Source organism: Ambystoma mexicanum, chromosome 10 (genome assembly GCF_040938575.1).
Source record: "Ambystoma mexicanum isolate Mex_15411 chromosome 10, UKY_AmexF1_1, whole genome shotgun sequence".
Taxonomy (NCBI): domain Eukaryota; kingdom Metazoa; phylum Chordata; class Amphibia; order Caudata; family Ambystomatidae; genus Ambystoma; species Ambystoma mexicanum.
This window is the reverse complement of record NC_090932.1, coordinates 1,317,384,811-1,317,407,627: the sequence shown is the minus strand read 5'-3', so window position 1 is coordinate 1,317,407,627 and position 22,817 is coordinate 1,317,384,811. Positions and strand designations below refer to the sequence as shown.

The window sequence follows — 22,817 nt, the reverse complement described above, 5'->3', positions numbered from 1 at the left end:
ATCCTTTGGGCGACGGCCCAATGCCACAGGTCCTGCGCCTCCTTGGACAGTGCTGGGGACCTGGTTCCGCCCTGTTTCCTGATGTAAAACATGGTATTGGTGTTGTCGGTGAAGATCCTCACCACCTTGCCCTTGAGGGACGGAAGGAAGGACCTGAGGGCCCAGAACACTGCACGGAGCTCCAGGACGTTGATATGGAGGGACTTCTCCGTCGGGAGCCAAAGGCCTCTCGCGTGCAGATTTTCGGTGTGCGCTCCCCACCCTTCCAGGGAGGCATCCGTGGTCACTGTCTCCTGGTGGTCTGGAAGTCCATGCCCACCGTCAGATGCGCGCGGTTGCCCCACCACCGGACCGCTCGGCGGAAACTCTCGTCGAGTGTGATCCTCTCCTCGAAGCCGCCCGTCGTTTGGATCCAGTGTGCGTCCAGGAACTCCTGCAACGGGCGCATCCGGAGCCTGCACATAGGAATGAGGTAGATGCAAGAAGACATCATTCCGAGGAGGGACTTGATGGACCTCACATTGGCCGCGTCGGAAACCAACATCCGCTGTACCTTGCCCAGGATGGACCTGGTCCTTTCCTCCGACGGGGAGGCCAGAAGGGACACTGTGTCGAGCTTCGCTCCCAGAAACAGTGCGTTTTGCGCGGGTACCAGGTGGGACTTGGCGTAGTTCACGGAGAATCCCAGGTCCGTGAGAAGTTGGACGGTCCTTGCCGTGTGCTCCACGGCGAGCTCCCTCATCTTGGCTCGGATGAGCCAGTCGTCCAGGTAGGGGTAGACGTGGATCCCCTCGCGGCGCAGCTGCGCCGCCACCGGTGCAAGGCACTTGGTGAATACCCTGGGTGCCGACCGTAGTCCGAAGGGGAGGGCTTTGAACTGGTAGTGACGCCCTTGGACCACAAACCTGAGGAATTTTCGGTGCCCCTTTAGGATGGGAATATGGAAGTAGGCATCCTCCAAATCCAACGACGACAGGAAGTCTCCTTCCTCCAGCTGACCCAGGACGTGCTGGAGGGTGACCATCCGGAACTTCTGCGCCTTGATGAACTTGTTCAGACGTCGCAGGTCTAGGATGGGGCGCCATCCTCCCGTCTTCTTCACGAGGAAGTATCTCGAGTAAACTCCGGAGCCCCGAAGCCTCTTTGGGACGAGTTCGATGGCGCCCTTCCTGAGCATCGCCTTTACCTCCAGGAGAAGCTGAGGGACGTGAAGCTCTTTCCTGGCCACGGGGGGGACGCGCGGGCACCTTCTTTGAAACTCGAGCGCGTGGCCCCGGGCTAAGGCGTCCAGCACCCAACGGTCGGTGGAGATGGACTCCCACACGCTGACCAAGCTCGCCAGCCGGCCTCCCACCGGGGTGCTTCGGTGGGGGCCCGATCCCACGGCCGGTTCAATCCTGTTTCGACGAGGTTTTGCCGCCTTGACCTCCTTGGCGACGACGGCGGGGTCAGCCAGACTTGCCTCGTCCTCTGTAGGCCTCCTGAGACGATGAGCGGGCCGCTTGACGGTAGGTGGAGAAACCGCCGCCGGAACCTTTGGAGGCGCCCTTGCCTCCGCTGCTCCGAAAGGGCGTCCGTCGTTGCTGCAGAACCCCAGGGGCCCGGGCCGTCTCAGTGTCCGCTTTAATGGCCTGAAGGGAATCGTCCACTGTTTTCCCAAACAGGTTGTTCCCATCGAACGGCATGTCCAGGACTCTGGTCTGTATGTCTTGACGGAAGTCCGTAGCCTTGAGCCATCCACGCCGCCTAAGGCACACGCCGTTGCCCAACTGGCGAAACCCAGTGTCGGCGATGTCCGTCGCAATAGTGATGGCGTGGTCCGACACCACCTCACCTTCCTGTAGGATCTCCAGGGCATCCGCCCTCTTGTCGTCCGGTAGGAAGTCCAGCAGGGGAGCCAGTTTGTACCATAGCTCCCTGTCGTAGCGGGCCACGATAGCCAAGGCGTTGGCCGCTTTAATCGTCGTCGCTGCAGACGAGATGACCCTGCGTCCCATAGCGTCCAATTTCTTTCCCTCGCCGTCCGGTGGGGAAGTCGATGTGGAGGCCGCACACCCCCCCCCCGCTTTCTTCCTGGCCGCCGCGGAGACGACGGAGTCCGGGGTAGGCTGCGCCCGCGGAGGCACAGGGGGGCTGCGTCCGGGACCCGGTACTTCTTCTCGTACCGGTCTCTTCTAGCTGGCGTCGTGGAAGGGTTCTTGAGGAGGGCGAGGCCCTCATCCCAAATGTCGTCCAGTAGAGGCACCGCGAGGACCGTCTTCCTCTTGGCCTCGCGCCGTTGATAAAGGAATCCTTCCTTTTTCTTCTCCTCAGGGCAGAGTTGGAAAAGCTCGGATGCCCTGGCGATCATGGAGTGGAACGATCCAATCTCGTCGGGCGGAGAAGCCCTGGTGGGAGGGGACGACGATAGATCCTCGTCGTCCGTACCCGTCGCTGCCGTGTCAGTCCCCGTATCATCCCCTCGGGTGGACGGGGAGGAGGGCTGGACGGGGCGCGACGGCTGAAAAGGAGGTGGAGGGTGAATCATCCTTTTCTTGGGCGGGGGAACACCAGAAGGTCCCGGTTCAGGATCCCCCGACGGGAGAGGTTCCTCCGTCGGCAACGGTAGTCTCGTCCTCATCTCTGAGCATAAGGACTGTATAGCCAACAAAATGGCCGCCGAGTTGTCTTGCGGCGCTGGCAGAGGGGAATCCGACGGGCGATCAGGGGCCCCGTCGGCACCCTCGACGATGTCGTCACCTGCGTCGGGATCCATCCCGACGGGCCGGTCTTCTTCCACGCCAAGGCCGTGGCTTAAGACCTCGATCAGCTCTTCCTCCGAGGTTGAGGCCGAATCTACGACGACGCCCTGCCCCCCCTTTTTCTTCCCCGCCGGGGATTTCACGGGGGTCCTATCGATGGGCACAAAAGAGGACTCCCTCCGAGGTGGCAGGGAGACTCTGAGCCCTGAGGTCGCCACCACTGGTGTAGCCTCCACAGGCTGAGCCAGGGCCACCGCGACAGTATCGATAGAGGGCTTGGCCGGATGGATTAAGGCCTTCACCACCTTAGGTGCGCTCACCGCCTTATCCTTGAGGGGGGGGACACTGCCTCGCTCCCCCTCCGATGGGGCCTTCGAGCTCGACCGGGGCCTCTCCAGGAGCTTCGCCGGGTGCTCGCCCTTCCTCTTACCCGACCCAGAGCCTGGCGCCCGTAGAGCCCGACCGTTCGGCGCTCCCGGTGCCAGCGGACTCGCGGTGCTTGGCCTTGTGTTGGACCCCCGTCGCCGGGGCGTCCTCAAAGGTCTTAGAAGACCGCTCGGATTTCTTCCTCTTCTTCTCGCCTGACGGGCTCTTCCCTTCCAGCCAGTTGGCGAGACGTTGATGGCGGTCCTTCATGGTCCGCTCCGACATATTGCCGCAAAACGCACAGTCCTTCTCCACGTGCGTCTTGTCCTCATGTAAGCAGTAGAGACAAAAGGAGTGTTCGTCCTCCTTAAAGACGTTCTGCAGCTGGCATCCAGGGCAGATCCTGAACAGCTTTCCGGGCGTCGAGCTTCCCTTCTCCTGGGCCATGTCCGGGCCTGAGAAGCTTCTGGAGTCCTCCAAAAGCATAGCTCGACGAAATCTTCACCCTTGAGGGGCGCAGACGAATCCGACACGGGTCCCCGTTGATCGGATGGAGAGTCGGTGGAGCTTGAGGCTCTTTTGACCGAAAAAACGAAGTTTTTGAGAAAAAACGTGAAAAAATAGCACTAACGCTCGAGAGCAATAGTACGAGGATCCCAACACATGAACGTGCGGTATTAATCTGAAGATGTCTGCCAGAGGCGGTGCTTAGGTAGAGGGCAGTCATTGGCTGTGGTCAGTATGACGCAGAGACCAGTGATTGGTTATTACTACGAAAGACAGATCAGAAACAAAACTGATACTGGTTTTTTCTTTACCGAGGATTCCCAGCCTGACGACGGGGAATATTCATGAGCATGTGAATCCATGCCAGACCCCATGCTGGAGAAAAACAGCCAAGGCTTCCTACTATCAGAAACCCATAGCAGAATCCGACAACAAAAGCAGAGCCCCCTGCAAAGCGGTCAAGCACTGCACCAACATGCTACTTGACCCTGCCATAACACCACTCCATCGAGAAATCCACCACCATCCACACTTTGACAAAATTAGCAAGATTCGCCAGCACATAAACACCAGCTCTGCAGCCACAAATCCACCTCAGGTCTCTCCTCGCAAAATCTCCACACCCTGGACAACATTCAAGAGACTCTACAGAGGACCTGGTAGAAACCCTGGCTGCCCTCAAAGCCACATGATATACGGACATCCTCCCAGCATCCATCCTCAAGAACCTCCCCGGCAGAACCTCTCCCACCCTACCTGTAGGTCATCCACATCTCCCTAACTCAAGGCACCTTCCCATCGACTCTAAAGACAGCACAAATCCTCCCACTACTATAGAAACCCACTCTGGATCCCGACAACCTAAGTAACTATTGCCCCATCACCCATCTTCCCTTTCTAGGTAAGAACATTGAGCAAGCAGTAGCCACGCAATTACAGCAACACATCGAAACCAACAATCTCCTCCAAATCTGCCAATATGAGTTCAGACCAATATGCAGCACAAAGATAGCAACCATACAGGTGGTCGAGGACGCCCTCAACCTCATTGATGACGGCCTCCCATGCCTCCTGGTTCTACTCAACCTGTCGGGTGATTTTGACACAGTAGACCACCAGGAGCTTGCGGACACCCTAAAGCGGCGCATGAGGATCCCGAGTGCTTCACACCCAAGCTCACCTGCCGAGCCAAGTCCCTCGGGTTCCACATCGACAAACACCTCTCCCTCAAGGCACACATAGCTAAGAAAACTTAGACAGCTTGGTATCGGCTCTTCCTGCTGTGGAAAGTCGAGCCCTTGCTCCCTCCGGACAGCTTTAGATCCACCTTTCAAGCACTGATCCTATCCCACATGGATGGGGACACTGCCCTCCTATAAGGACTGCCACTGTCCTCCCTTGTACCTCTGACAAATGTCCTACACGCATCCGCACGCCACATCAAGGGGCTACGCAGATACGACCACATCACCCAAGGCCCTCTTCGACCTGCACTGGCTCCCACTGGAACCACAAATCACCTTCAAGTGTAGTTCCATCATCTACGAAGCAGTCACCCTCAAGTCACCCAGCTAACTCACGGAGAAACTCTGCATCTCCGGCAGACATTGCACCACTAGAAGCCAGGACACATGCAGACTTGAAATATGCTGCTGCAAAAAGGAAAGGACCAGAAAAAGAGCCTTCTCTGCCGACGCCACAAGACTATGGAAGCTCAACACCATCAGCATCAGACTTGGCCCCCACGCTCCTACAATTCAGAAAATAACTCAAGACCTGCCTTTTCAAGGAGTCTTTCTGCCTCAACACCTAGTGCATCACATTAGCTCTCGTGCCAACTGACTCGCTAGACACCGTATGCCCCTCTCCTCCCTGCCATCCTGAAAAACAGTACCCCTTCTCTTTGCCACTCTGTATCCTACCCCCGGCTGTATATCTGTTACCTCTGAAAAGAGCTCAGTTATGCATCTGTACTGTTGTATACCTCTGTAAAATTCCCTGTTGCTTTTCAAAGCTAGGTCTGCGCTCAATAAATACCATAAGCCTTTTTTTTTTTTAAAAGGCAAACTTTTTTGAAGTAGTATTTCAGAAAAAGCATGTGTATGAACAGTGGTGCTGTGCATCCATCGCAAATATGTTACACACTTGGGTAAGAAGGTGAACAAACATTAATCTAAACCTATTACAACATTGAAAGTGAATGGAAGAATCGGGCATAGCTCGTCCTACATATGTGAACGTTGTCCTGGGAAAGAAACTCAGAGTCCATCCAACCCAATAGCAGCCTGGTGTACTAATTCCGATGACTGCTATGAAGTCACTTACTTGGCTGTGCCTGGATTACTTTAATAACTGTTGTATTTACAAACTGTTACAAGATCTGAATGAAATTCACCCACAAAAGAGTTGCAGTAACCTTACAAAATTCTCACTGCACAGAAAGAGTACCACTTTATTAGGAGTTCCCTTAATACCATGGCATGACCTTGGATTAGAGTGAAGTGACCTCCATTTTCAGAGGATGGGAATGCCGTCACCAACCTACTTACCTTTGTTAAGCTTCAACAAATCGTAGCTACAGATATAAATGGAACACAGGTCTGCATAGTAGAGCCAATTTAAGATCCAGCATGTAAGCACACATTTTGACAAAACAAAAAAAAGACAAAATACCTGAGCCTGTGGTGGGGGCATGGAGGCGTGTTTTTCACTCATAAGCTGATGAGCAAGTTGCTTCATGTCTTCATCCTTTTCAATAAAAAATAAAAAAATATACTGAACATCAATACAGCTATTTTCAGTACCAAAATGGACATAAACTACATTAAAAAAGCGAAAACTATAGAATCAATTGTCAGCATTTTTATTTTTCATGAGACAATTTCATGTTTAAAAGATAACACCAAATTCGTAGGGGATGTTCTAGTGGATTCTTTGACCAATAATGCAGGGCTGCTTTCCTAAGTACAATTTTACTGTGCCATGTTTCAAATTACTCAACACAGTGAAGGTTGGTTTTAGAAGTTAGATAGGACGATAGTAGAGATGTTAGAAATGGTGTTAATATATGTTCTTACAAACACAGTTTTTACATTAATATTTTTACTGCTTGCATGTTATTTTTAGAATAATTAGATGGTGCCAATTCTAAGTTCAGGTTAAATAGGGCATTCTATGTTCTACTCTCCCCTATAACATTTGGATGATTATTTTTTTATATGTAGAGTCAGTTTCTCATGGCAAACAAGATCAGCCAATAGTCGAACTCCCCCACAGACACCTCTCAGCTCCCACTAACCTTTTCTTTTCCAATCACCCCTCTTCAAGGTAAATAAATAGCAACAGTATCCTGATTGACACTCTGCTTCAGGGAGGATGCAAGAACAGATTTAACTCCAATTTATCCCAGATCTTGTGCCATACTGTGCATCGCCCCCTTGATTCCTTCCTCCAGACGTACTTGAGCACTAAGATCCCTCTCAGCTCTCACCCATTTGCACAATGCCCTGCGCCAGTCACCCAACTTGGGGCCAGCCTGCGCCTTACATGCCATAGCTTGCACCCTCCTGGCCAAAGGAAGGCCCAATGCCAGAGCTCTAGCCAGTTCCTTCTGTCGCCTGCCCTTCCCCCTCTGGGTGTTAACCGCAGCAAGAAGCATTTAATCGTGAATTGGAGACGCACCCCAAGCAATTCAGACAGTTCCAAGCAGATGCCGTCCCAATATCCCACCACCTGTGCACTTCCGCCACATGAGTAAGAAGGTCCCAAACAAAATGGATCCGCTCCCAACGCCATCTTCGCCACTTTCACTGGTGTAACATATGCTCACCGCACTATTTTGTATTGTATCCATTGAAATCTAGCATTCCTGGAGACCCGTTTTGCATGTTAAAATACTCTCATCCATTCGCCATCTGATAGTTGCTCCCCTATGTCCGCTTCCCATTTAGATCTGAGCTCCGTTACTGCAGTATCAAATTTAACTGGTTACATGCATAGAATTCCGAGACGCTCTTCCCCCGTCCACTAGTTTCATGAGGGTTACATTCATCCCACGAGTATGTGGTTTCTCTGGGAACCCACCCCAGGATGCTCTCACTCCAGCCATCAGCGTGGCAAACTCTTAAGAAGTTCAGGCAAACTAAAGTACGAGAACTCCTGAATTCGGCGTACGTAATTGCCAGGTACCCCATGCATAGATCATTTAGGATCCCACCCCGCCCATCCAATCTCCCTCCCAACCATTGCACGTCTCAGTCTACTACAGCTCAGGGGTACAGCCAACAGAAAAGGAAACCTCCGTCCCCCACAGACGGTAGCCCTCCACCAAACCCTAATGACAGTGCACACAGGGGTAAGGAGTTTCCAAAGCTCCCTTTCTCTGGCCCCAGTAGTTCTAGCAACCTATGCGTTTCCGACTCCTTCACTATCCATATCATGTTATGATCGTCATGAGGTTGAGCGAACCAGTCTACCGTGTGCTGCAAACTGACACCCAGTAGTATGACCTAAAATCCGGAGCACTAAATCCCCCTTTGCCTGCCAGTAATTGTAGTGTAGCTAGAGCAATCCTAGGGGTCTCCCGTTTCCAAAGTAACCCAATAAGGGTTCTATGTAGCAAACTGAAACATTCATTACCCAAAACAACTGGCATTACTTGAAAAACATACAACGATCTAGGCAACAATCATTTTGGCAAAGGCCATCCGCCCCAGCAAAGATATAGGGAACTTAATCCAGAAGCTTGTGAGACCCTCAAATGGCCTAAGTAATTTCCAAACCTTCTGGCTGTACATTCACTCCCAGTCCGCACTTACCCATATCCCCATGTATTTAAAGCCTGTGGTCAACACCTCCATCCCCGCTCGTTTAAGGTTTGCAACGTATACACAGAGGAATTTGAATAATTGACCACCAGTCCTGATCGCTGGCCAAGGTTTGCCTGCAGGTTCCGGATGTATAAACATGGCGTCAGCATACATGGATACACAGTGTCTGCCCCCCCACCGTGCTCAATGACCAGTGCAAATATCAGGGGGGATAGTGGGTACCCCGGTTGCGTACCCCTACCAACCCTCCAAGCAGGAAAAAAAAGCCTGTTCACTCGAAACCTTGAATGAAGAACCTAAATACCGCAACTTCGCCCACTCAAAGCCAACCCCATTTCCTCCAAGACCAACCATTGGAATTTCCATGAGACCAAATCAAAAGCCTTGAATGGGTCCAAACTAATCACTGCCATCCTCTCCTCTGAGCGTCTGGCCTTATCCTGAATCAAACGCAACCGTCACAGGTTATTCATTTTGGATCTCCCTGGGATATACCCTGTCTGGTCAGGATGAACCAAGACTTGCATAAACAGTCAAATAGCCCGCCAAGATCTTACACACCATTTTAACATCCGCATTTTATCAAAGACAACGCACAGTAGGATGCACACTCGGCCGGGTCCCTCCCTTCCTTCGCAGAATTATTACCAGAGCTTTCAGCATGGATTCCAGACCCCCCCCTCCCCCAAAATCGATTTGGCCTCTCACAAAATCTCGAGTAACCTCGGGGCCAGAATGTCACTTAATTTCCTATGCACCTCTGACGGTATCCAGTCTTCACTATACTTAATTTGTCCCGTCTGTCCCGATAGTCTTAGCACTTCAGAGGCAATTAATGGCCTTGGTCACCTCTTGCACATCAATGCAGGTTTGAGAGAACATACTATATACACATTATGTATGTTTTAGTCCTTTAATTGGTTATTACTTATTACATGCCTGATGCCTCCCCTTCTAAATTGATAATAAAGAATACATGTCCTTTTTAAAGTAGTTCTTTGGTTAGTGCAACATATATTGGGCAGCATAATATTGGGTTTTCGTTGGTTGGCATCTTACTGATCTACCTTGAATAGACAGGTTATCAACACATGAGCCCAGAATAGGAGTAGGGGGGAGGAAGGCCAGAAATTTTTATCCAATTAAAGAAGAGACCATTCCTTAATCCTAGTCCAAGAGCCAGCGTAACCCCTTTGCAGATGACCTTGTACGTTGCCTTATGTCAGGGAATATGTGGGGAGTAATGCAAGTGTTTGTCTGGGGCTAATGAATAGACACTTTTCTTAAATTATAAGTGACATGTGAGGGGACCATGATCGGAATAATTTCACCCTGTATTTACTAAGATTTAGCCTCTATTTACAAGGCATGGTTTTACATTTCGTTTGCGGATATCGGTGTACAAAGGGCACTGGAAAAGAAAATGCTGTACTGTGAATTTTCCCAGGAGGAAAACGTGCAGTAATCGGACATGGTTCTATCCCACTGGGCCCCAACTGAGGCAATTGTTAAAATATCCAGACGAAAAATTCATGAATAGGTTTCTGAGTGGAACTTAAGCTAATGCGAAGATATTCTTCCTGGATATACCCTCGCTTAGTTCGCTAATCGGTGTGACCAATCGCCAAACCGAGGCAGTAATGTTTTGTGGTGAAATCTCAGTGGGCGCCCAGGACTTCCCGCCCGTTATCTTTAGTAATGCACTCCGGATTTATCCAGTAGTGTGCCAGGTTCAATAAACCTAGTAGGTCTTTAATTTATTTAACCCAAGGAATAGTTAAGATGTTTCTATAAGTTAAAATGTCTTTTAGGGCTCATCTATATTTAGATCACTATCCACGGCCCAAGTGCGCACACAGAAGAGCTATGGTTTTAGAGTCACCTCATCTTGTATGGGCCCGAGTCCGAGGGCTAAATATAGAAGAGCATCAAGTGTATTTTTTGGGAGCCAGCACAGACTTTTTTTAAAATGTAGTCTGTTGTCATGGATTTAATCAAACAATGGCCCCATATCTCATCACCATATGTAGCAGCTGCAATTGCCTGTGTCCTATACATTTTTACTGCTGGAATGAGGACGTTATTTCCATATGTTTTAGAAAATTACAGCATGGCATTGCATTTTCTTCTGCGTGAAACAATTGCTTTCTCCAAATGCCCAACACATTTCCGGTCTCCTGAGATCCTGTTAAGATTCTAATCGGACATCACACACCAGACCAGGACTCTTGTCACTAGCTTCAGATGCAGCGGCGCACAATTAAAATACTTTCACTTTATTTCCTAAGAATTCAGATTGAGCTGGCACCTAACCCGCCTCACACCCCCTTTTACAAATACCCCGGGTCACAATGGACCATGAACCAGGCCGGTTGGTGGTAATACAATATTTATATATCCAAATGAAATCGCAAACCTAATTTTGGGCAGCAATTACCAATGGGGTGATAATTAAACTGTAGAATAATGGAATACACTTAGATTGACCTAATATCACATACACAAAGCACAAATGAATAGGAGCAATATTACTTTTCGGGTAGATAGCACCCCAGTTAAGATTTCCCCCTGCAATACTCCCTCAAACCCCTATTAACCGAATTTTGAGTGGATAGAAAGGAGGAGCAAGGAGTCAGGTATACTAGGCAGCAAACAGAATTAATCCAACCTTGCCACACAAATTAAGAGGCAAAAATTTAAAACCTTTGCAATTGCACAAAACAGCACTCGCAATTAGTAAATATTTGTTTTACATGTGTGGTTGAGATGTAAGAACACTAGCAGACTACAAGCAATGCCATTACAACGGGCATACAATTCAGAAAATCAACTTAAAAGTGAAAAACAGTGCAGCCAAATCACACGCATAGAAATTGCATTTGCTAATTTGCACAGGTTTAAATGTCAAAACGGTTTGAAAAATGGGTGAAATAGACAAAATCGGAATGCGGTTTTTATGCTGAGTGACAGATGCACATCACAGGGATAATATGAACGTGAAAGGGATTCTAAAATACGGACAGGATGAGATTCTCAATGGAAAAGCAAATTCGGTTTTAAAAATAACAGTAGATGACAGAGAAAATCGGTTTGGAAAGGAAAGGACAAGTTTCACTTAAACTAGCTTTTGTGGCTAGAAAAGAGAAACGCCACCCGTGAATAGAAAGGTTAAGCTGCAGTTGTAACCCCTTCAACGGTGTGTGCCTCTTTTTGCGAGAATTAATTTATTTAATAAAAATAGTACTAAGGACTTACACAAGGACAGAAATGAGTTGAAAGAATGGCGCCAACACTTGGAGATCAAGGACAGGATGCACAGAGGATCCTGACAGTTTTAAGGATTTCTGCTAAGGCCGTTATGGGATTTCTATGGGTTGGGACCTCCTACAAGGCAACAGGGAAGAGGATGCAGTTTGTGGTTGTTGGGGAAGGGAGATCATCACAACAAGCACTTGAATGGGGTATTTTGGACAGCGGACCGAGTTTCTGGACAGCGAGGCACTATCTAATCACTGGTCACAGCGGCGTGCTCTCCTAGAAGACAACTGCTGGGCAAAGGTCTGGTCACGGCAAAGTGGCACCTCAGCTGGATAGAGCGGGTAGCAGGCAAGCAGGCAGCACTGGATAATCCCAATGAGGATTCAGCCACCTTTCCCTTTTCACCCTGCGTTATTGGGATTTTTAGTGGGGTTTTTCTGGATCAATGGTCCTGCCTGGATAGAGTCAACTATGCTCTGGCCTGGCAGTGGAATCTGGAATCTTGCAGGATGAACATGGAATATCTGGATAGCAGGAGCCGGAAAATTCATAAGAGTGTCTTTTGTCTCTGTGAGCTTCTACCTTGTATAAGGAGAGTGACATCACAGGATTTACCATGGGGGCAGACCTTTGGATTGACATGCCTCTAACAACTGGATTGGCCAGGTTTACTGTTACCGCCTTCCTGTCAGTCGGTCGGACTCCAAGGACATGGCATCAGTTTTATGGTGTATGCTTACAATGCATATCCCCCCCCCCAACCCAGTTATGACATAAAATTGCACATTTTTACAGTTGTGGCGCTTTTGCAAATCAAATAGGCACATTTCATATTTTACACCGATCATGGCACTCCAACTCACAAGTTTGTACGAGGTGGTTTAGACCTTCTAATAATCTTGCACAATTTTTGATGGGAAATATTTTTCTTAAAATTCTACAATTTTATATATGTGTACCTATCATCACAGAACATGTTTGCATTACATTTCAAAGCTATACCATGTACTCTTTTCTCATGAATTACATTTTTCTGCCATTTGTGTCCCATACAAGCTAGGGAAAGCCACAATATCTTGTTTTAATGCCACAACAATTGCATTAAAACTGTTAAACTTTTGCACTCCTGCGTTTTCCGGTTGCAGAAATAAAAGTCTTAAAGTTTATTAAATAAGAACAGTCTTTTGCCCCAAATGGACCAGCATGGTCTTCCAAATAAGGGCATTTTATTTTCAACCCACAGACAACTGTCAGGCACTAGCCCTGTGTTGCCATGGATTTGTCTTTGAAGCTCCTCAGTTTGAGTGGAGGGGAGGTGTTGCGAAAATGTCACACCGATGTGTCCCAGAAATCCATTGCACCCAGCTGGAGCACTGCCACAGAGTCTGATGAGGGTGTGAGATGCTTCAACCTTGCCTATTCATATGCCCCAGATGCTGGTACACTTGCAGGGAGGTAGATCCTGTAGTCAGTCCGATGAAGCCAGACCAGGAAAAAACCTGTTCTGTTGCTTCAGCAGATGTATTTTGTTTTCTTTTTTCTTTTCTGAACCAGAAAGCAAGTTTGTTGGAATTAAATATCCTATATATGTTTCAAAACAAACCCCCATCACATTTCTATGCAAGGACAAGGCCTTGATTCAACATTTTCACTTTCAAATCAACATTGTCTTGTTTGTTAAAAACACAATTGTACACGTGGTTAATTTTCCTTAAATGTCACTTTCAAATGTTTTCTCACATCTTGTCATGATGCCTACCCCCGGGGACCCAGACCACATCCAGCAACCACGGAAGCAGGCATTAAGTTATCCTAAGCAAGCCCAACAGTCCTGGCGCCTATGGCCCGAGACTCATAAGGAGAGTCAGTCCTGGCGCCATAAGCGCCAGACTCATAGAATAAAACTTACCTGATGCAGACCATGCTGCAAGAGCTCCAAGCCAAAAGAGGCTTGGAAGGGACTACTTTACTTGGGGACTATTTTTTACCCGGGCGGGGCTTGGGAGTAATACTTACCTGGGACTACTTTGGTGGCTATTTAAACCACGCCCGAAAAGCAGCACACGCTTCGCGTTATTCTGCATCCAGCAGCGTAACGCTCACCGTGCCTGCAAGTCTGCATCCAGCCTTCTGCCACGCCCACCTCGAGTTTGGAGCTCCTAGAAAAAGGGAGAAAAGGTTAGAACAAGAGCAATACCTTTAATCCTTACCTGAATTCCCGATTCATCGCGCCTTTGAGTTGGAAGAAAAGTTATTTTATGCGCGTCGCTTCGCCTGCTGCAGCGCCGCGCTGATCTCACCAGCCTTCGCAGCATCTTCACATTCCACCACATCCTCCTGCATGTTCCCGCCGCACTCCGGCACCTAAGGAGAAGACAAGAACAGCAAGGTGAGCCAAGGGAATACACAGAGGAATATTAGTTACCCCCCATAGACTTACCTGATTTTACCACAGGGGTACTATTCCTCTTCACGGGTCGGCACAGCTTCCACTGCATCTTCACCGAACCCCGGCCCCTAAGGGGAAACAAAAGGACAGCAATGTGAAACAAAGGGACTAACAAGGGGAACCCTCCTCACCACAGTATATTTAACTGATTTTACCGCCGGAGGCATTATTCCCCAAGACTTCATACTTTCTCTCAGCGCCTGAATAAGGGAGAAAGCAAAAGGTTACATATTGACATTTTATCGAACTGTGTTGGAAAATACAAATCCTTACCAGAACACTACCGGTTGCCAGAAGGAACTCTTCATTAGTGTCAAGCTGCAACCTGCAAGGAATTGGACAAGAGTGAAAGTCAGACATTTGAACTCTTACGAACTTTATACTTACGGCGTCTTGCCGGAAATCTCAGAGTCAATATTGTTCTGGAACTCACCAATTCCTTCGAGCCAGTGAAGCAACTGGTTATCAACGCGCCCCTGTGCTCAATGCAGGATGGAAAGCTCATCTTTTCAAACCTTCAGGTGAGACTATAAGAGGGGACATCAAAGGCGATGTGTGGGGAGAACAGCGGGGGTGGGGGGATTTACGCTCAACTCCACGGGTGGTTAATTCCCTTTCTCCATTTGCAGAAGAATATTCCTACGGGCCAAGCAAACGAAGCTAGGTGGGCCAGTCTAGTCCGTCATCTCGGCCCTACGCGTCACATTGGTGGAGACCGCAGTGGTCCAGTTCCGATCGACGCCTCTGTGGGAGCCAGGTGAGCGTAACACATCTGTGTTCTGAGCATTTCCATGGCCCTAGTCATTTCTACCACACAGGAGTATGTCCAAGGCAAGGGTCCCATGAAACTGACATAAGCACAGAGTGTGAGGGCTTCTTGTGAAGGGCTTGTCTGTGATATTTTGTTGCAAAAAGTAAAGCGTTTTGCAAACAGCTTGGAGTGAAATTCTTTGCTATTTCACAGATCTTCCCCGACACAGCCTGTCATTCAGTGAGAATGCCCCCTTTTTGCTGGAGCACAACCTGAATAGGGAGGGACCTACCTGGTTACTCATAACTGTGTACTGTTGAACAGATGAAAGAGCCTCAGGGCACAGCCATTTTAAAAGGCAGAATATTTTCTCTCTCAGTGAAAAGGTTTTGAGCTGGCAGCATAGCAATACTGCATTTGAATTCTTTTCTTTGGTGCATTTGAAGAAAATACTGGCAGCAATTCTCGGGGTGTTTGGCGTTTCATCTTGCCCCATGTGTGGCTGGTAAAACTAAGCAGCCATCATTTTGGAGACTGCAAAGCGCAGTTTTAATGCAAATCGCTAGTGCTCAACAGAGCCAGCGCAGCCATTCTGCGGGTGACTGCTGAGATGTAGTTTGGTGAGATAGGGGAGTTCTGCTGGGCTGGTCAATGTACTCCACAATCCTAATCCCCAAATAGTCAAAGTATGAGACCTCCTCAATGACAGTTCCTCCAATTATGAGATTGACATGGTCCCTGCGATTTACCACATCTCATCACTTTAGTTTTATCTTTATTAATTTCGAGACCATGTTGTTCGCAGAATTTAACGAACTTCTCAGTCAACTTCAATCGACCTGGTGCGGTTCTCCAAACAAGAACCACATCATCGGCAACCATTAGAATACTGATCTTCTCCTCCCAAAATGGAGGCTTAAGAAGTATTTACCTGGAGTCCTGCTATCTCTAGATCAAAGAAAAGGTTAAAAAAGGGCGGTGCCAGGATTCAACCATGCCCCACACCATGGGATACTATTAAAAGCTACCTTAAGGTCTATGAAAACCATACATATTTGAGGGGGAACATTTGTTTAAAATAATGTCTAATCTTAACACCTGGTCAATTATGCTCACCCCTTTACTGAACCCTGCCTGCAGATGGCTCAGTGCCCATGTGTCTAAAGCCCACTTTTCCAATTTAGTCAGTCAAATCTTTGCTAATATCTTGCTGCTGGTGTCCAACTGCGATATCGGACACTCATTTGCAGGGATTTCAGAATCAGCCTTTTTGAAAATCGGGATTATTTCTGCACTATCCCATGTTGCTGTCTTCATTCCTGTTTTGAGGATAGCATTAAATAGGAGCAATAGATAGGGGGCCCATATCACGGGTTCACTCATATAGCAATCCACCGGGATACAATGTGGGACCGGACCCTTACCCCTTGCTTGCATGTGATAAGCTGAAAAAACATCCAATAACGTCAATTCCAAAAGTGTTTGATCAAAAACACAATCATAGGTGCTAAAACTACCGTCGGGAGACCGAATAAAAGCAGGCTCAACTCTCCTTATAAAGAGGGGAGAAATGGGTAAACCATACATATTTTAGCGATTGTCATAGTGGCATTACTCGTGGTAGTTTCAATGCCTTTAGTAACTATTTTTCAGAGACCTTTGGTATCTATCATTGGCAGCCTTTACCGGGGCATCCCAGTTCTTGAACGATCTCAAGTCTTTTATTTTCAACTGTCAGTGCCTTGTACTCCTTCCCAATTGTTTCGCTACATCCTCCGGCTGTTATTTCTAGTCTTTGCAACACATCCCACACTTGTTTTTCTTTCATATTTCTGCACTCCCATTCATACCAGCCTTCTTTTACTACCTGTTGAATTTCAACTAGTTTCCCTGGTTTGGTAAAGAATGGTATCGGAGCTGAGGAAATGGATGAGTGTACATTTAAAACGAAATGGGGATCACAAAAATGTGATACAAGGAACTCTGCAAAATCGTGTATAATTTCCTGGAAGGCCAGTGGGAGATTTTCCCTTCAAACAATATCCTCCCATCTCAGCACTTTTCTATTATTTGTGGCGATATTTTAATGTTTCGGTTGTTATAAATGGTTACTCTCTAAGGAGTACATTTCTAAAGTAAGGCATACAGGGTTGTAGTCAGTTTCTGGCCTTGTGAAAACCTAAGGATTTGACACCTATCCAATTCGAAAGATCAAATAGAATATAATCAGTAGGACTGGTTTTCCCACCGCCATGATAAATTGGGGAAGGAGGAATATCAGGGTTCTACCAGCCATTGCAAGCTTGTAAGCTAATTCTAAAAATAATCTTGCCATTTGGGAAGCAGTTCTATGATATTTTCCCTTAGCTGGTGCCTTATCCTACTCCACCAATTTTACTATTTCTTTGTGCTTCAAATTGGGAGATTCACATCCCCATAATAACCACAATTGGTTTACAGGGCCCCAGCTACATCCAATCCTCTACAAGAGACTCCAGTTGGTTCAGGATATCCATACCTTTTGGGCCATATGGGCGAATGTAAACATTACATATTAAGACGTTGAGACCACCTGCCAAACAGCCCTTGAAAGTTGGGGGGAGTTGGTAACTAGTGGTTTAATCTGTGCATTTAATGTTATTTTAATCCATATGCACAGTCCCCCACGAGGGCAGCCCAACTTGCCCTTAGGACGGATTGCCGGAATAGAATAGTTGGTGTACCGCTCAAGCATCAAGTTATTGCATGCTCATGTTTCTTGAATGAAAATAATGTAGCATGCACTAGCAAAATGTACCCACTCAACCTCTCAAATGCCTAGACAGACCCACAATATTCCATGTTTTCAACTTCAAATTATGAGGTTGGGTCTTAGCAGGGTGGAGGATCTTAACTGCCTCTGGTATAATTAGTTAACAAGATCTTGGGGGTACGTGTGTAATGCAAGCATATACTCTATCAGAAGCATGGTTGGACAGGCTATGTAAAACACATTTTTGTGCATATCCGAGTGACTGTTCAAGCGCAGATCTTAATAAATCCATTAGGAGCTGGTCAGTCAATCACTAGGATATCATTCATCCCCACTGGCCCTCCAGAATCTTGATCAAAACCATACACCCCATCCATAGGCTCATATCACGTGTTGTGCAAATGGCACCTCATATCAGAATACACCTCAATGCCTTTTGCTGCCAATGCTTCCCTACAATTTGTGATGCAAGAGTGGAAATTCTGGTTTGATAGGCAGAACCGAATGTTACAACCTGGTGTGCAGACCCATCATTCCAGATGGCGACGAGGATCTGCTTATGAAGAAACAGGCAACTGGAATGCTGAAGCCGCTCTGCCGTCATCCGGATTTGTAGCGGCCACTATGGATGCCACTCCGCTTGCCTAGAGTAGCAGTGGTCAACGGAAGGAGCATCTATGTGCTCTGAGTCGTGCCGAGGACCTGTTTGGGGTAAAACGGCATAGCTGCTTCAAATAATAGCAGCACAGCCACCCAGAGCTGTGCAAAGTAGCAAGAGCGCAGGCTGTTCCGCAAGAACGTCCGAGCCGTCCAGGAATCATACTTGGGGTCAGCGATCCGAAAATAAGTATATCGCGGCTACATGCAGCGGCTCAATCAGCACCAGAAAACTTCCCATAACTTGCGCATAAGCAGTAACGCAATGTACTGGCAGAAAGGGTCAGGCCGGGATATGCGCATGATCGTATCTCTATAAGACACGTATACTACCAAAATCGTGTGGTTACGCATACGAGACAACAGAATATGCTCACAAACGCGTGGTGTAAACAATAGGAGAGGGAGTCAAACACCATAAAATAAAAAATAAAGTACAAGCCCAAATGGAAATCAAGGACATAGCAGTGAACATCAAGTGATGGACTGCATAAAGCCAAATCTGGGCAAGAACCACGAATAAGGGTAACAATTATACAATGGCAGGATTACCAGGACTGCCAGTGTTTTTGGCATTTCCTGGTCAAGCTAAAGTGAAGTGGGCCCAATGGAAGATGGGCTTTGTACATTATATTAAGGCTGCATGTTGAAATTCATACTCTGTAGACAGAAAGGTGTCATTATTAATGCACTTCCTAGGTTATGAGGGAAAGCGAATATATGACACCATACCACCATTCCTGAGGAAGGGGACGGCAACAACGTAAATGATTTGGACAATGCCTTAAGAAAACTGGATCTACACTTCACTCCAAAGACCATTACAATTTTAGAAAGATATAACTTTGGCGTGAGCAACCAAGAACAAGGGAAAAGCGTGCAAGAGTATGTCACCGCTCTGAGGGATTTAGCATTGTCTTGTAAGTTCAGAGACACGTTTGACGAGCATATTCAGGACCAATTTATGATCCACTGCAGCAGTAATAAGAATAGGGAAGAGTTATGGCTGAAGGATGAGCCTTCGCTAGAAGTGCTGGATATAGCAAAGAGTCGAACACTTGATGGCCTGTGTGGCAAAGATCACTGAAAAAGAGCAGAACAATGACAAGGTGGAGGTGATGAACATTGCAGAGGGTAGAAACAAGAAGGGAAGAGAAAAACCTGCAATAAAGGAAAAATACAATGATACAGACAATAAGTGTTACTGTGAATGTGATAAGAGATAATGCCAAAGATGAATGTGGACATCCATTTCCTAGTGTGTGTGTAAACGGCAAAGTAATGTCAATGATGGCAAGACTGAGGCTCAAAGATTTACTTGATGTCTAAGCATGTGTTTGAACAAGAAATTAAAGAAGATGTGAGAAATTTACAAGAGCCTGATATTAACCCTGGGGGGTACAATCGGGATAAAATTGAGTTGTTAGGGTATTTTGATGCGGAACTGGAACTTAAAGGCAGGTGTACGTTACAAAGAGCGGCACGACACTACTTGTGTGGCGTGAACAAAAGAAATTGTGGGTCAAGTTAGATCCCAATAAGGAGGACTCAGTACTACATGTCAATATGAATATTGTTGGTTAATATAGGAATAAAAAAAATAAAAAAAACAATTAGCATTCTTTTTCCTCCCCCTAAAAGCAATAAATATTCCAAACCATCAATGCCCTGTAAACTCCTTGACGGAGGGTACATAAAAAGAACAACAGCAATTTCACAGCACAACTGCTGTTTTCAAGTCATGCGTGCCAATCCTTTTGCGTTTTCCCCATCTCCAAAAAGAAAAAGGGGAGATCCTCAATCCGATCCAGTACACATTGCGTAGTACGGTCATATAATCGCTAAATCTAGGATAATCTTCAAAACAAATCCAAACAAATCAAAGCATAGCCGTTGTGTGTACATTCCGTGAAGACCGTGTAATCAGGCTACGTTGCAGGAAAGCATTACGTTGGTAGAAACACCCGAAAAGGACAGATTATGTTGGCACATGAAAGCTGCGTTCAGAATATGCCTCAGCTGTTATCACTAAGAACTTTCTCTTTTAGAGTGGAGAAACAGACCAATTATGTACAGGTGAGCATGCAAAGGAACACTATAGAATTTAATATAAACATGTGTCCCTTCTTTCTGCATCTATGACGCATTATCCTTAATGCAAGACATTCTTTAGCATTAGCGAATGGGCCCCTGAAATATCAAAAACATACAGTGCTGGTCCTCTTCGTGGGTACAATGGATTCAGAGCGGATGTTATTCAGACTCCCCTCCTTCTTGACAGGACACACCACCTCCCTCACCTCTGCAACAGGTAATACGGCTTTTGGATCAATCATCACTAGCATACTCGCCCCTACTCCCCATCCACCCCGTTTGGCATTCACCTGTCTCAAACATTTAGATGTTAGTTCCATGCCCTGGCAATTGTTTAAGCTTCCTATTAGCCTGCCACAATGGTTCCTGCATTTTATGATTTTAAGTGTGCATCATGCGCTGGCCGCGAGTACACTCATTCCTCCACCCCAGCAAGCTCACACATTGCAAATTATCCCCACAAATCTGCAACCAAGGAGTCTACGGGCTCACTGGGAAGGTGGACCATGGCAAAACATGTGTATCGTCCAAACACAATGTTTATCCTTTTGCCAAAACGAGTTTCAAGTTTGCGTGTGACTTCATCATGCCCCACACACCACGCTCCTTTTTCAGAGCCATCCACATCCAGCAACTTCTTAATAATGCCAACAGCTTTGGTTGCCTCTAATCACATCAAGGCGGAATATTAGCGCTCACCTGAAAAGCGCTTGTCTCGCAGTGCTGCAAAGTAGAACTTGAACTTTTTTTTAAAAAAATGTAGGCATATTTATTTATTTTTACATTTGTAAAGCGCACTGCAGCCCGAAGGCACAGAGGCGCTGATAAGCGGTGCTTAAGAAGGCTTGATTAAGGGTTACAAAAAAAGCTTCCCCAGAAGAGTTCTTAGAATATACAGTGTTGCAGATACATAGGTCCAGGGTAGCGAACTAAAAACAGGCACATTATTTGAAGAGACTAGTCTTGATGGCCTTGCGAAAGGCAGTGTGAGAGTCGAGTCGTCTGATGTGCGGTGGAAGGGAGTTCCATAGGGTGGCTGCCATGGTGGGAAAACACGTGCCACCAGCACGCACTCTGCGGGTTTTTGGCACAGTTAGTAAATTGGAGTAGGCCATTCTGGAGGGCCTGGAAGCACAGGGTTTAGAAAATCTCTGGACGAGATATTTAGGGGCCTGATCGTGAAGACTTATGTGCGTGAGGGCAAGGGTTTTGAACAAGATTCTTTCCTTGACTGGTAGCCAGTGGACCTGACGCCTGAGGTCAGAGATGTGGTCCCTGCGCGATAGTCCAGTGGCGGCCCTTAGGGCATTGTTTTGGACTAGTTGGAGTTTAGCAAGGTTTTTTCCTGACGTCCCTATTAGAAGGGCGTTGCAATAGTCCACTCTTGAGCCAATGATTGCCCTGGCGATAGTTAGGCAATTCTGTTGGGAGAACTACGGTCTGATTGCGTTGAGCAGTTTGGAGTAGTAGGCTGAGGAGGATGCATTGGTATTGACCTGCCTGTTCATGTTCAAGTTCGGGTCCAGGTAGGCACCCAAGGTCTTGACTGTTTGGGAGACAGGGATTGGAATGTTATCTATGGTGAAGGAGTTGTATTGCTTGTCCAGCTTGCCCAGGGTGGACGGGGAGCCAATCAGCAGAAGCTCGGTTTTCTCGCTGTTGAGGCATAACCAGTTTTCTGCCATCCAAGATTGGATCGTGGTGTAAATGGAGTTGAGCGTGTTCACGTCAGACAGGTAGTCCCCGGAGAGGGGGATAAGCACCTGAGTGTCATCAGCATAGTTCGTGTATGAGATGCCCAGGGCGTCAAGGATCTTGAACAGCGGCCTCATGAAGAGGTTGTAGAGGGTTGGGGTGATGCATGATCCCTGTGGGACGCCATATTGGAAGATGCTCGGGTCAGCGCAGGAAGAGTCGGAGAAGACCTTCATTGCTCTGTCCTGCAGGAAGGAGGTTATCCAGTTGCAGGCAGCCGGGGAGAAGTTGGCTGCGGTGGCAAGATGGTGGCAGAGGGTCTTGTGATCCACCAGATCGAATGCAGCTGATAGGTCCAGAAGGAGTAGAGCAGGTTTGCCTGCATCTCTGAGGTCGCCCATCTGGTTTTTGAGGTCAAGAAGTGCCGTTTCGGTGCCATGTCTTGGCCTGAAGCCTGACAGCCGAAGACCAAGAAGATGGTTATCTTTGAGGAATTTCTGAACTTGCAGGTATGCTGCTTTGTCCAAGATTTTTAGTAAAAATGGGACAGTGGTAATGGGCCTATAATTCCCTGGGACCGAAGGGTCTAGGGAGGGTTTTTTGATGAGCGGACAAACCCATGTTTCCTTGAGCTCAGCTGGAACATGGCCAGACTTGAATGAGGCATTAATGAAGGCAGTAATGAGGGGGACAAGGGCGGGGGCACAGTCCTTGATCA

At 47.4% G+C, this 22,817-nt stretch overlaps 1 protein-coding gene across 2 annotated transcripts in view; it reads right to left on the bottom strand.

The window, feature by feature from the left end:
• The window catches only part of CHEK2 (checkpoint kinase 2), an 816,762-nt gene that overhangs the window by 64,456 nt on the left and 729,489 nt on the right, over nucleotides 1-22,817 (bottom strand). For both annotated transcript variants that reach the window (XM_069619359.1, XM_069619360.1), the window contains one exon: nucleotides 6,288-6,362. In XM_069619359.1, the coding sequence (XP_069475460.1) occupies nucleotides 6,288-6,362 (75 nt within the window). The remainder of the gene's footprint in view (nucleotides 1-6,287; nucleotides 6,363-22,817) is intronic.